Source organism: Tribolium castaneum, chromosome 4 (genome assembly GCF_031307605.1).
Source record: "Tribolium castaneum strain GA2 chromosome 4, icTriCast1.1, whole genome shotgun sequence".
NCBI lineage: Eukaryota > Metazoa > Arthropoda > Insecta > Coleoptera > Tenebrionidae > Tribolium > Tribolium castaneum.
Window position 1 is genome coordinate 12,949,262 of NC_087397.1, and position 15,405 is coordinate 12,964,666.

Genomic DNA, 15,405 nt, shown 5'->3' on the forward strand with positions numbered 1-15,405 from the left:
AGTTATGAAGTAATACAAAACATCACAAAAGTTGGTAACTTTCGTTTTATTTTCGCAAAAAACAAAATTCGGTATTCGCGATTTGAATACTAGTAGTTGTAACTAGTCACCACTCGAGCTAAACGCTCCTCTTCAGGTGTTTCATACATAATTTATTTTAATGTGTTCGCATTTCCGCATTTTGATGCCACTTAGTAATGGCAGCAATTTGTTATAATGTATCGACACAACTTGTGCAAGATTTTATTCTCCCGATATGTCCACGTCAATAACTCCTTTTGCGGTGAATATTTTTGTTTCCTTTTGGTGCAAAAAAAGAATCGATTCCTATTCAAGAGAGTGGCTTTCCGTACCGACCTGAAACAGATTTGCCAAAATGCGTTTCTTGCAACGAATACTAAAGAAATTGGAGTAACGGGGCCTTTAATGTAACTATATTTCGTAGAAACGCCCGAAATATTCTGCAATTTTTGTAAGTGGCATTTTCCACCCATCTGATAATCGCATAAAATTATACAGCTAATGTGCACCTCTTTGCGGAATTCCTTGCAAAGTTAAGAGCGAGTTTAGGATTTTTTTGATGGGTATGAGAAAATAAAACGTTCCCTCGTCGTAAAAGAGAGTGTTTTTAAACTTGTGTGTTCTAACAGCTTTGTTTCGAGATTTTCCAACTTGCAGCGAGTGTTTTCAAATTTAATACGAAAGTCGTAAAACACAATTTAACATCATATGTTTTATTTGCAGCTTTATTCTTCACAGGAAGCTCTGCACCTTTGGAGAACTGATCAGTTCTGTGTAATCGCGCTTTAACCGTTTTCTCCTTTTAATTTCGTCATTTTATGTCCACATCCTTTTACTTCCGTGTCTTTTATTCTGTTATCTTTGTTCAGGCCCGGATTTTAATTGCCCAAATGAACTTTTTAATTAAACTCATTCTTCGTGTAAAATTCTCGAGGGAAATTTTGGTGTTTTTTCATAAGGCTGGGAATTGTGTTTGGCCACTTTGTGATGGAATTTCAGAAAAGCTATATTTGTTTTGATAATATCGAGCAGTCACGTCGAACTATTTGTCCATCCTGGCTGAATCGTGCGACCTCTCTGAATATCCGGTATCGCTCCACCACGCCCTTCATCGTGACATTTATTGACCGATTTCAATGTGCTGAAGCCCAAGTTTTTCTGTACCATCCTTTAAATAAAGTTTCATTAAATTGGAGCAACAAAAACTTGTTTTCCCCACGCTGGAGCAGAAATGAAATTTTTTCCTAGTTGAGCAAGTTGTAATCTATCAAGACGAACATGTCATATTTAATTAATCGCTCTGAAAATATTTCACCTTTTTGTCCTTTTCCTGCAATTTTATCCGTCAAATAACGTATTAAAGAAATACGATATCTCCAATAATGGTTAAAGAGAAGATAACGTGTTTCATAAAATTTTATACCGCTGTAAAAATTTTATGGCTCTTCCTAAATTTTTCATATGGCATTAATTCGTTAACATATTACATTGTAAACTGGGCCGAATGCAACACCAACAAAACAATGGACATTTCGGCGGGTAATAGTCACGACAGTCGTTTGTAATGGGACATGATCACGCAAAATTGGAAAAAGTTTCCGAACTGAAACTGATTCAGCGTAATATACTGCAAAAATTGCTCCAAATACCTGGAATAGTCGGAATCGCTTGTTGGCGCATAATTAAGAGAGAAACTATAACGTTATGAAATAAAACTTCAGCTTCTGAAGCTGAACTGTTTTGATCACATTGGCAACGACTCAAGGAAATTCGCATCTTTGATCCTCACCTTGTTAGTTTTTGTGCATGGAAGTGTAATAATTTTAAGTATATCAACATCTTTCGCCAAAGTGGAACGCCTTTAAAGAGTAGCACAAATGTTTATTTTTGTTTAAATTTGGTCAGTTAAACACATCGAGACGTGATGACAACCATGGCTAACAAACAACAAAACAGTTTTGTTTAATTTTGGAAGCGAAACTTTTTTCAGGCTGTCACGAACAAAGCTGAAACTTGCTTTTGATAAATGATAGTTAACCGAATGGACTTGTAAGTGAATTTTTCAGTGTTCTCAGGTAAACTGAACAATTCCTAAAAAAAACTGATTTTTTTTTGGAAAATAACTAATTGTAGAGAAGGATTTTTTTGAATTCTTAATCTACTGAATTTTTTCGTTTTTAATAAACACATAATTGAACATCAAATCGATAAAAAAAGAAACATTTAATATCAGATTCTACTGAAAAGTTTTATGCTTTCATTCTCCTTGTACTTTAATTTGCTTTGTTTTGCGATTTCTATAGTCTAAAAACGTGAATTATTTCGATCAAGCGAGTTTGATTTTCTTCCGGTAAATTAATTTTATTTTTAATTGCAAAATTATTCAACTTATTTAATCAGAATTCGAGGCATAAATGTGTTACCGAACTTTTCAACTTCCTATCGCTTTAATCTTCTGATATTGTAATCCAGGGACAAAATAAGGAAATGTTTCTGTGCTTAGTGTTGATAGATTTGGTAGGTATTTGACTGCATTTTTTTATACACAAGAACCATTGAGATTCGGGACATTCAAGGCCTAACAACGAATTCCAGTCTGTTTTTGAAAAATTTCTCAATCAAATTCATGTCCAAAAAGATGAACAAAGTTTTGAATTACTTTAACTTGCAGAATCGTACCTAATTCTCAGTTCATTTTACGTCTGGAAGTTGTAATTTTTCATTTTTAACTGGATTTTTCTCCTCAAGATTATATCAGGCTTTCGCTTAGAAATGTGGAAATGGGAAAAAATGTCTAGCAAACAGGGAAATAGTAAAAAAAATATTGATTTTATTACAACACTCGGAAAATGAACAAACTAATTTTGGAACAGCGTTTTTTTCTAATAAAACCAAGAAAAGCAACCACAAATAACGAGGGAGTGTCAAAACAATAAGTAAAAAAATATAATAATTACTAGTACCAAATGTTTTGATCGTAATTTGTCAATGAGTCAAGGAAATTTGTATCTTTGATCCACACCTTGTTAGTTTTTCTGCATGGAATGGTAATAATTTTAAGCATGACAACATCTTTAACATGTTCTTTCGCCTTAAAGATTCAAATTCTATTACAATTGTTTACTTTTATTTTAATGAAGTCTAACACTTTTTTAGTTATTAAATAACAGCTGTGTTAAAAAATGTACTGCTTGCTGTTATTAATTTTTCTGAATCAGATGCGAATTTTTGAAGCTACTTTATTGTTTTTAATAAACCGGTGTAGTCACTGCCCTTTCGAATTGTTCGGAAAGTGTGAAAATAGAGCAGAAACACGTTCATAATGGGTTTGAGGATGCCGGAAAGATAATATAAGCGTCTCATTTGCTTTCCAGTGCATATTTTCTCTCAGGGGTCGTGCATGGTGCAGTTCTTCCGGCCGCACTTTAAATATTTCATTTAGGAACATATAAGCTCGGCGATAACTCTTGGAGCTTTCGTTGTAATGGCCTAATGTTGGACTAGATGCAATGAATTATGAAAATGATTGACTGTAGCACAAACGCGGATTAATTTCGTTCCATCATTGAAATTCATCGTTAGTCTACAAGTTTCACATCCTCTCGTAAATCGGGTAATCGCTTTCCGCCCCAGTTTGTCGAACTTGCAGGATAATCGCTCCATCTATGTGTGTTCTATCAGGATCATAGAAAGTTCTCAAGGCGTTTTGCTCAGGTGAACTGATTAACTCACGACACAAGATGTTGGGGCTTTAATACCGCCAGACATTAACGCAGACACTCTTTACGATAACGCGATTATGCAGCGCCACGTATACGGCTATTGCCTCTGTAATTGATTTATTAGAAAAGACAAATTTGGCCCTGGTTAAATCACATCTGCGATTCTCTTTGAACTAATTAAATTTCCTAGGATTAATGTGTGAAGGGTCGCGCCTAAATAGCTCCACATACAATCGGCTTTTTTCTCGAGAGAACCCCAAACTTCACCATGATCCTGCCAGGACGAGCAACCATCGCTATGTCAACCGCCCATTAGTACGGTTTTGCTCTGTCCTTTCTTGGGTTTTCATTAAAAAGCTTCATGGCTCATTTAGAGCAGTTTTTACATTTTCTTCCAGGATAATAACGTGTAATTTTCTTCTGTCAAGTCATTAGCTGCCCCAATTAGCCCGGCATAAAAAAATGACGATCCTGGACTTTCTTTATTAAAAAGTGAACACAACAATCGATTTATTAAAGCTGCACCGGGTGCACCAACAACTGGGAAATACAGAAGATTATTATAAAGATGGTTTTGGTCAGGCGTTTATTAATCATGCAAATTATGCTGTGAATTTTTAGTTTGTCTGTTTTGAAGCGATACGTCGCCAAGTATTAAAAAAAGAATGTAAAGACATTTTGAGCCGAATTGAGGGTAAATAGGAAATTGCAAAAAGGGCACTATTTCCATTAAAAAGTTTAAGCAGCTTATTGAAAAAGAGCTTTGGTGACGATTTTCTTTGGATTTTCTCTCTTTCCAGCTTTAAAACAACCACAAGCGGTTTAAACTTGCAGTTAACCCGAGTAATTAGAGTTTGTTGGAACATTAGGGAAGTTAAAAATGCCACTCTATTGATCTTTCCTTTTGCTCCATTTGGAATAGGACGAAAATCCTGTTCGTGTAATCTGTAATGCACGCCTAGGGCAAGTAATGATTTTCCAGCTTCCGAATTTGACCGCTCGTCACTGGGAAACCAGTGAAAAATTAAACGCCTGGAATTGGAATGAGTATTTTGGGATTCGCCACGACATTGTTTCAGTGCGCGAGTTTTATAAAGTATGTTTTTCATCAAAGCTAAGGAAGATATTTGTATGCAGAGACTCGCCCCGTTTCCCAAACCTGGGTCACCAAGAACACGAATAAACTAAGTTTAATATCGCCCACCGTTCACTTTTAACAGAATTTTATGTATTGGGTCTCTTTGATATCGCACACTGGCTGAAATACAACAATCACGATTTTATGTTTCAATTACTGGGGATGAAGAAGTTACAAAAATAAATTAGATTCGACGGCAGCTTGTCTTTTATCGAAGTGTAGTGTCAATTAATTTTAATTAAATCGTTACGAGAGAATTAACTTGTAAATGAAATTGTTTTTTCAATCATAAAAAATTCAAACAAGAATGGAATTCCTGCTATCTGCAGTAATTAAATTCGAGTCTTATTACAACTGTCTTGGGATTTTGATCTAGTGCCTAAACACTGCTAAATGCATCTAGGTTATTTATTTCTTAGCAACTTAGTTGTTGCGGTTGTAGAAAAAACAGCTCGACAAACTTTAACATTTAATTTTAACTAGCAACTTGAACTTATCCGTCTATAACAAGCTTAGTTTTCGTTTTAATAAAGCGTCTGAAATCGTCGCATTGTGATTTAATCTATTTGCAAATTTCGCATTAACTTTCAGTAAATTATTAAATTTTATTTCACCCATTTTGAATGAAATCAATACTAAAGCTCGGTCTATAATTGCTTATTTATATTAGGGATTAGTAAAATATTTGGCTAGAATTGTAGATAATTTATTATTATTACTGTTTCGTCCAACTTGCTTGTTTTACTTACATAACACTAGAATTTGCTTTGATCATAACTTGCTCTCCTGCTGGGATTGTAATGAGGGTTGCGCATAAAAGTATGAAATGTAGTTTGTCCCTCATACAAAGAGCTCTTCAAAGAAGCGCCGAAGCACCTTAATGAACATTCCTTCTCCTAAACTATGCATATTTTTAAGCATTTCACTAGTGTCAGAATAAACTGTGTAATTCTGGATAAATCCACCTGATCCGGATTGATGTTTGCGAGTTTCTAATACGATGACAAAGTAACGTTCTTTTTCACATCGTAGAAATTTCGCAAGTTTCTTTCCGAAGATTAATAATTTACTCGGGACGATCCTTTCAAACGTAATATTTTCTCATCTCCCGGGAATATTTTTCCGAAGCTGTTATAACATTTTCTGCAAGTTTAATCAATACTTAAATGTATGGCTGTAGCTCTTGGCGAACAGTTAACCCCTATAAAGAGGACAACGCACGGAAATCCACAATACCCTCTGAGCTAAAGTGGTGCTTTCTTCTTTTATACACACCGAAAGCTTAGAGCTTTTTAAAACTTCTTTCTAGTCCCTACGGTGGGGCTGTTTCTTTCACTTCGATAACGTGTCAGTTTTATTGCAACGTTACAAATTTATGTTCCAATTACTGTTTTTTTAACACTGGTGTTGTTTTGCAGGATGAGTCGAAAGCGGCCAAGTCAGGCGAGAAGAAACGGTGGATACACGATCCCTCCAGTAAGTAAAGCAGTTCGATCTAATTGAATGGTCGATACCTAACATTTGGTTTGAAATTTCGACGCTAATCGGGATTTATTAGTCTATTGCATGCTCAAACAACAAAAAATTAAGGAAAACTTACAAAATTCAACCGAGAGTTTACGACTTTTTACGTTTGGCCACAAAGAAGCATATTTGTTTTAGTTTTTCAAGTTTAGAAGTTTGGCAAGTGAATTTCGTACTAGAACTTTTTACATAATGCATTAACTTAACCGAACAAAGTATTAAAAACAAGAAAAGGATTTAGATTGTTTGAATAATTAGGTGAGGTCCGTTATGCTGAACTTAACCGAGGTTGCTGTAAATACAACTTTAATTAAAATTTCTTACTCTTTCGCTAATTATAATTAGTAGCTCGTGTAATTATCACCACGTCGCTAAAAAACTTAACTAATCATCAATTTATTTATACACTAATTTTAACGTCCAACGTAAAAAATATTTTCTTTTGAGTCACTGAAGCCGTAAAGCTCTAAAAATCGTTGAAATGTGACCGGTTTTCCAAACGCTTGGACTGGGGACACGAAGAAAAACACCAAAACTAAATAAAAGTGATTGGCTTCTGGTTCCTTGGGTTACAAAGGAGTCTTATATGGGATGAATAGATCAGTCCGTTGTATTTTCACATTTCCCCCTACAGTAATCTCGCCATATATCTGAATCTCGGGGGATTCCACACAGAATTTTCTTTGAGCGTTGATCTTTTTCCAAAATATTTTTTGATCTGACGAGGTGATTGGTTCAATGGACATCAAAATTACTTTAATGTGAAGGCGCGAGACGAGAAAAATAGCTCAGAATTTTATGTTTTACTTAATTAATTCTTATCTCAGGATCTAGCATTTCAATTCATAAAATATTCCTTTCTTGGAAGAAAAACTCAATTCTTTGAATTTAATCTCGCCCTTTGTGTTCCTCATAATGAGGTCAAATCTTGGATCTAAGGAAATTAGTTCTTGATATAAGCGATTACTAATCATCACAAAACAACACATGAAAATGCAGATGAAAAATTATATCTGATCCTAAAGAATGAAGGATGAAGGGTGGGATGGAATGATAAGAAAATAAATGACTTGTAAGGCGCACAATATCAAAATTTGATTTTGACAGAAACGAAAACATGAAAAAATGAGGGTTTCAGAGGAGCATTTTATGGCGTATTATTAATATCAAGGGAATATGAAAATGACAAGTACCGTGAAAGCAAATTTTGGTAAAAAATAACAGCATTAACTTTAGGATGTGAATCTCAATACGGTCCGAGCTTTTATTATAAAAGTTTCGTCATAAAAGTTGTCTAGTTACATCTTAAGGTAATGAAGTTCTTTGAAAGTTTTTTTGTTTAAATTTACATTACGCTGACACGAATTCGTAAAGTTTTTCTTTTGCGGCAAGAGTCATTTTTTAAGGGTGTTGGCTGCAATAATTGTCAAAATGATTTAACTCGTCGTTGACACAGGAATAATTTCGCAAAGGAATGAGAGGAAGTAATTGCTTTCATCCCACGTCTTCTCTTTGAATAGTAATGTTCCTCGTCACACTTCCACAGACATTAGAAAATATTCTAGTTGATCCTTGGGAATTAAAATTAATAAAATATAAGCACGTTCTTCTCAAGCCATCAAGTGGAGTACCTGTTCCAGAGCCGAATTATTTGCGTTGCGTTCGGCGTAAGTTCGAGAGCTTATTTCGCGCTCGTCCTGTGAATTTGAGCTCTCTTACCACCAGCTCATCAATTTCAAAGCGATAAACAGAATTGCTAATTAGTATTCCTGGTTGTATTTCGTTTTAACGCGACGTTCAAACGATATTGCCTGTTATGTTTTGGAAGTATGGCTACAACGTTGCTGTACAAATCCGTTATGGTTATTGTTGTCTTAATTGCGCTGCTTACGTAACAATACACGTTAAGTTCACCCCCGTATTGATTTCACCAAATTGGACATCCGAACATGACGGCTTTGTTACCCAAGACATGGAGTTGTTGAATCAGTCAACAAAACGGGAAACAAACCGTGTGGCCGTTTTATTCCTTCCGAAACGCTAGTTTGCATTATTTAGCATCGACCTCTAATTCCAATTGGAGTCCAGGTGAAAATTAGCTCATATTACGCTTTTCCGATAACAGTGAAATCTGGATCCGGAGCGGTTTTGTAAAAATATATGGAACAATTCAAGCGAATCTTGTTCCAATACTTTATCGAATGGAGTGGAAAAAACTTTTTGTTCCAGTCTTTCGAAACCATAACATCCGCAATCTTGATGGATCTTTGCGAAATAAAATTCACCAAGTCCTGTCACTAAATTGAATTATCCCGTTTTTGCGACTATAAATTTTGCTTATGTCGGGACGAAATGACGAATCTTTCGTAGAATAACACTGTGGCTCTAGGGCGTAATTTATATCGTTTTGCATGAGGAGGTAACTATTACATCGAATTAAAATGATTAATACAAGTACTGTGTGAATATTTATGCTGTTTATTCTAGTTTATGTGCACCTTAATAACATGCCACATTAATATGGATTATTCGCTTAATAGGTGGTGCGTTTATCCATCAATTTGCCATCTTGCTTAAAAACTAAACCCGCCTTTATTTAATTCATCCAACTCACGAAGTGATAGCATCTGATTGAGTCTTGAGCCGCAAGCAGATAAAGTAAATTACATAGAGACCACCAAAAGTCGAAGGTTAATCGAAATAAGCCATTTTTTTGGTTTTATTTGTCACGAGAAACGACGAATGCATTGATCTAATTCCAATAAATCAGATATGAAAACGATACATTGCGGAGTGTTTCAGTAATTCAATTTAATTCTTAATTAAATTTTTGCAAATAAAGCACAATAAGTTAATTGTTATAAATAGATTTAGTCCGAGTTCGAGCTTCACTTGCCATAATTAACAACAATGGTAATGAGTAACTGCGTTAGCTTTGTTGATTTTGATGTTTGTTTCGTTGTAAAAATAACAATGCTGTACCAGATTTTGGTTAAAGTTTTTAACTTCTTATTAGTGGGTTTAGGTGAGGTGAGCATCAAAATTAGCCTAAAATGCTTCGTTTTTGGAGCAATTAATTTGTGAAAGAGCATTAAATCGATTGGCGAATAAAACTGAAAGCAGCGGATTATGATGACTGAGTCGATGAAAATGAATGCGAGATTTGGAGAGAATTTATTGATTTAATGTAATGTGCTTCAAAAAGGTGATGTAATTTTATGCACCCTGCTAAGTTTAATTTAAACCCCGACACAAATTATGTTGGTCTTTGATCTATGTGGTTGGAAGGGCGGATGAAAAAGTTCTCTGCTCACTAATTTAAGTATTTTTTCTTATGGACTAGAAGTAAATTATTCACTCTTTCGAGCGATTATTAAGAGTTTTCAAGTTTCTTCGCTTCTCTTTTTCATATTTTTCAATTATGATCGTGTCAGCAGTTTCATAAATTAGTTCGTCCTTTAATAACAACACTTAATTTGAGTTAGTACAGGTAGTGCAAATAATGACGAGAGTAATGAAATTAGCGTTCGTTTCGTTTGATTGATTTAGCTCTTTAATTTGTCTCGTGAAAAAGCCATTAATTAAAATAATAATAAAGTAAACAATGTGTCGGTGATTGTAGTCTGAGATTTCATTAATTTGATCCGACACTCACGCTTGTCATATTTTTGATTATGCAACCGACAAGTTTAAAGGTAATTGTTTTTCGCCCCGCGGTACTTGCCAGGCCAGAACAAAGGAACGTAAAGGGAAATAAGCAAAAAATAGAGAAAAGAGGAATAACGAGGGTTGGAACTTTGTTGCGGCTCAAACTCCACCACATCGGACGTATGGGTGAGAGGAATTCACCCTCCAGGCAAATCGAAATAAACCCCGAAAACTTTTGTTTGCGTTGCTAATCTAGGTGCAAAGTCGCCGATTTTTTGGTGCCCTAGAAGCAGACGAGAAAGCGTCCTCTAAAGCTCTTTTAAATACTGTCTGAATTTGCTTTTAATTGCTTGAGCGACGACTTGCGAAAGTTCCACCAGAAATAAGGCTTATTAAAATTAAATCATTCAATATTACAAATGAGATTGGGAGAACTAAACTTTTCTTAAAGTCATTTTCTCTATTGATTTTTGGTTAATATGGAGGGAAGCGGGCGAAGCAGCAACGTCAGATAACTCCCCTATGTGGAAAGAGCAAGACAAAAAATTGCCCGATAACTTCCCGTCATAGTTTCCGATAACTGTTCATCCAATTCGGAATTTATTGAAAAGTTTGCAGGACTCGACTCAGCCAATCTAAAATGCTTAATGTATTTTTCAGGTGATCTCTGCAGGCCATTAAATTGCAAAAAGAAGGAAATCTGCTTGTTGGAAGATTCATTTACCGCGGTGTGCGTATCGAGAAAAGAACTCAAAAAGAACGGGTGAGTATGAATCTTGAATGGTATCGTCGTCTTTTGTTTGAATTTTTTCCCCTTTATCTCATCGTTCAAAGCTTCATTCGTCACTGATCACAAGTCTTTGTTTCCCGATTTTAACCCAATCTTTCGCGACAGAATTATATCTTCAAGAACAAAATAATTCTTCACTGAGCTTTATTTTACGTGGAAAACTTTTCCCAATATAAAATTCCATTTTAAATTTAATCCACTAAAAGGCTGGTGCGTCCACTAATCTAATTGGAATCAAACGACAAAGGAGAATACGAGAGGAGTTCACTTGGTTGCGATTTCACCAAAATTTAAAAAGCGCCTGAAAAACGGTCAATTTCTTTTTGGCTAGTCCAAGACGGTTTAATCGTGTGTGAACTCGTTGCAAACAACCGTTTATCTTTTTTATCGTCCGAAATTAGAAACATGAGGTCGTGCACACGACGGCTATAAATTCATAACATTATTTTGCTGACGTTAAAATAATGAAATTGTCGAAAATTGAAAACACTTTTGCGACCAGCCTTGTGGAATAATTGGTAGTCCAAACAAAACCAAAGTTAGTTACAAAATACCTCCAAAGGGAGAATTTTAAAACGTGTAACTGTTTTAACGCCCGAACCACAAAAAAAAACGAGAAATCAATTTGTTACACCCTGTTTACACGAACAGGAGGACAAACATTCATCGTTGATGAGCTGCCGCCATCATGCCTTCGAGAGTATCTCTATCAAGTATTTCGAAACTTTGGGGTGTGTATCCTGGCAAGTTTCTTGCAGTTAAAAGTTTCCCCAATTTCCCTAAGACAAAAACTTTTGCGAATCGGTCTCTTGCATATCATTACGACGCGGAAAAATTAATAAAGTCGGTTTCAGTGACATCGTTGTGCCTAAATCGACCGTAAAAACTGAAGAGTCGAAGAATGAAGACGATGACGATGATGATGTGTTTTACGACACGGAGGACGACCCCGATGACACCGACGAGGATTTAAACGACTCAGTAGTGTGAGTTTTTAAGCCGTTTCAAGATTTTTCGTACTTACTGTCACTATTTTAGGTGTAAGCCGTGTCCGGTGGTCAAACCGACGTTCTTGTGCGGTTCTGATAACAGGACTTACAGTTCCTTGTGTAGATTAGATTACCACAACTGCATCCACCACACGTCGATCAGAGTGACGTGCAAGGGATTCTGTCCTTGTAAAGGTAAAAATCTGTTAAGTGATTATCTCACGTTGAAGCGTTTCTTTTAGAAAATGAGGCGCATCTTCGGAAAAAGCAGCGACAATCGGAACGATTGAATTCGTTCATGAATAAGTATAAAGCCACTTTGGATAAAAGTGGAACTGTTGGTGGATCCATTAATGGCGCAAAGCCTGCGCAACCGTCTTCTAAATCCGATGTATATACATTCACCCCACAAGACTTCAAATACGAAAACAAACATTACAAATACATAAAATATACAAAGTACAACAAGGTAAGTAAGTGGCCGCACTTTGCGTTAAAAATTCACAACCCTCTAAACAGGACAATAACAATCTTTTATACGCGGAGGATAAGGACCGGCTTCGTGGCTATAATGAAGTTACCGACAACAAACTTTACAGTAACTCAATTGGGGTACTTGACCCTGCGATTTCTCCCTCGAAACAGTGTTCTCCAGCCGCACTCCAAGCAATGGGTAATCGCTTACTCGACTGGTTTTCTGTTGTTATGGCAGATTCGTCAAAACGGCGAAGGCCTCGGAACAAGTCGAAGGGTGAGACAGCCACCCCCAAACACTCTTTCATTACTTTCAACCCTTTCAGCTCATTTTCCATCCGCGTGTAAGGGCGAAGTGAGATGGATGTTCCAACACTTGGACGCCAATTCCGACGCTAAACTCTCCTTGCAAGAACTCTACGACTTAGAGCACGACCAGAGCGAAGTGTGTTTGAAACCCTTCCTGCAACAATGCGACATCGATCGAGACGTCATAGTCACACCACTAGAATGGTGTCGATGTTTTCAACGAACGGAAAGGCCGTGTGCCGCCGTCAAGCGCAAAATAACACCCGAACTTTTAGGTACTTTACCATTTCAAGACAATTTATTTATTTATTATTATTTTAATACGTAAGGTCAGGCTAAGTCAAGTCAGGTCAGGTAAAAAATCTACGAGCCGCTGACAGTGATAAAAGCTGTTTCAAAATTATAAAAACGGCAAAGTCGCATTTTTTCTCATTAATAAATTATTCATGCACTTCAAAAAAATTATAACTAATGTAATTTATACTTTCAATGAGAGCTTAATCATTAATAACTATTTTACAGTTTTATCTATCTTTTTAAGGTTGAACTATACTGAGCTCAGTGAACTCGCGGCTGTGCGAATGCACTTTTTTATTTTTAAGAAAAATAATAAACAAAATGTTTTTTACAATTGGATTTTGTTCCTAGGTTAATTTAATACCTCACAGACCAGTTCTTATCTCGATTTAAATATTTGTAACCAAGTTATAACGGGGTAAACAGCGTAATAATTTTTATGTTTTTATGGAAAACTTAAAGTTCAAATGGCATGAAAAAATAGAGTATTACAATTAAGTCACATGCAAGACGCATAAAAAAATACCACAAAACTTAGTATCATTTTTTAATATTTAAATCACACTAACATTATTTTTTTTTAAATTATGTAATATTGTTGCTAAGGTTCTCAGAAAGCTACCATATTTTGTTCTTGCAATTTGAACTTACAATTTTTTTAATAGAACAATAAATTAAAGCGACTTTTTACCCCGTTTAAATTCGGTTACAAATACTTAAAATAAGTTGGAAATTGACGTGTGAGGTAATGACTGAATTTAGGAACAACATCCAGTTGTAAAGAAAGCATTTTGTTTATTACATTTCTAAAAAATCCAAGTTCAAATTTTGCGTTCTGCTTTGGACGTTCTAAGTATAGTTCATCTTTGAAAAAATAATTCGGTAAAATGCGATGTTAGCGTTTTTATAGTTTTGAAACAACTAATAGTTGATTATAATTCTCGATGTTAAGGTTACAATTACAATTAATCAAACAGTGCGCTTTTCATCAACGCATATCTCTAAAACTATGCAAAAAATAGAATAACTAAAAATATCGACTTGTAGAAAGTTTCATCAGCTTTACTGGCTTTAATATAAATGTGGGCGAAAACTTCAAAGTCTGTTTGATTTGCAGGGGTGTACGTGCCCGATTGCGACAACCAGGGTTACTATCGTCCGACGCAGTGCCACAGTGCCATCGGCATGTGCTGGTGCGTGGACAAACACGGCGTGGAGTTCGCCAACACCCGCACCCACGCGAAACCTAATTGCGGTAAGTTAAAAACGTGAAAATTTTTTCGAATTCTAACTTTGTGCAGAGGCCCTAATAAATAAATCAAACGGAGTGGCGAAGCAGACGAGCCCTGAAGACGCCAGTGACGACGAGGATGGTGACGATGTTGAGCAGGACATCGAAGGGAGCGCAGACCATCCTGGAGACTACTAATTAGCGCCATCTACACTATTATTGCCTCTTACTTTGACTTTTTTTATGTGGCTTTTGTATTTTTTATAATGTTAAACAAAGAACTTCCTATAAGAGTCGGTGTATAATATAATGAATGATTTTGATTTTTATATAGGATACCTTGTCGCGGGTAAAGTGTAGTAGGCAATATTGTATTGTTGCATATTAAGACTAATATTTTCTTACACATTCCACAGTTGCCATTGCTTTCGTTAAGGACTACACCCTTTTTCATATTAATGTGCATCGAAGTGGGCCTCCTGAAAAATGAAAACCGGCCATTAAATTAAAGGTGCATTTGGACTTCCGTAATATTACTATGAAGAAGGGTGTAACAATTGGTTAAAGAGTGACAGTACTTTTATTTCTAAGTTTAGTTAAGTTTCTTAAAGTTTATTGTTGTAAATAACTAAGTGATTTATTTTAAATACTCTCTCACCAGTTACGTTACTTAATCATTGTTCAGGTCAGCATGTGTGTACGTTATTTTACTGTGTTTCCGCTATTATCTTTAGGTAGAAATAGTGATCTGATATTCCACAGCTTCATGTTTGTGCCGTCTGAAGCCATACATAATACGCATTTATGTATTAGATAATTACTATTGTAATAATTGTTAAATTTAGAAATTATTTATGTGATTTTGATGTCCACTTTAATTAATTACTACTCTAGATTAATATATTTACGAAGCATTATTTTTCATAGACTTAGACAAATTATATTTAGAGTAATTCCTTTGTATGTAAACGAATGGTACTATGTACATAATGAAGGTACTATTACGAACTGACAACCCGATTTTTACTATCATTTTGCAGAAGTTAATGCCAATCTTGTTTAAAACTTTGGCATTTTATTTATTACTTTAAAAGTCTAGTGTACAAAAACATGTCTTGAGTTTAACTGACGGTGCACCTTTGTACATCAAACATGTTTTTGTTGTATGTTTTCAACATATATTTAATAAAACTAGAGCTCATACTTGCTTATTATTTCTCTAAACACGCGAAAATGAGCGAAATCGTAAAAACCAGACGACG

The 15,405-nt window shown here is 35.4% G+C and overlaps 1 protein-coding gene across 1 annotated transcript in view; it reads left to right on the forward strand.

Moving 5' to 3' along the window:
• Cow (Carrier of Wingless) overlaps positions 1 to 15,344 on the forward strand; it is a 36,784-nt gene extending 21,440 nt beyond the window's left edge. The window contains exons 2-10 of the mRNA XM_961871.5: positions 6,300 to 6,357; positions 10,714 to 10,816; positions 11,698 to 11,829; positions 11,882 to 12,027; positions 12,075 to 12,301; positions 12,352 to 12,583; positions 12,633 to 12,890; positions 14,030 to 14,167; positions 14,214 to 15,344. Of these exons, the coding sequence (XP_966964.2) occupies positions 6,300 to 6,357; positions 10,714 to 10,816; positions 11,698 to 11,829; positions 11,882 to 12,027; positions 12,075 to 12,301; positions 12,352 to 12,583; positions 12,633 to 12,890; positions 14,030 to 14,167; positions 14,214 to 14,341 (1,422 nt within the window). The 3' untranslated portion in view covers positions 14,342 to 15,344. The remainder of the gene's footprint in view (positions 1 to 6,299; positions 6,358 to 10,713; positions 10,817 to 11,697; positions 11,830 to 11,881; positions 12,028 to 12,074; positions 12,302 to 12,351; positions 12,584 to 12,632; positions 12,891 to 14,029; positions 14,168 to 14,213) is intronic.
• Positions 15,345 to 15,405: the final 61 nt, after the last annotated feature.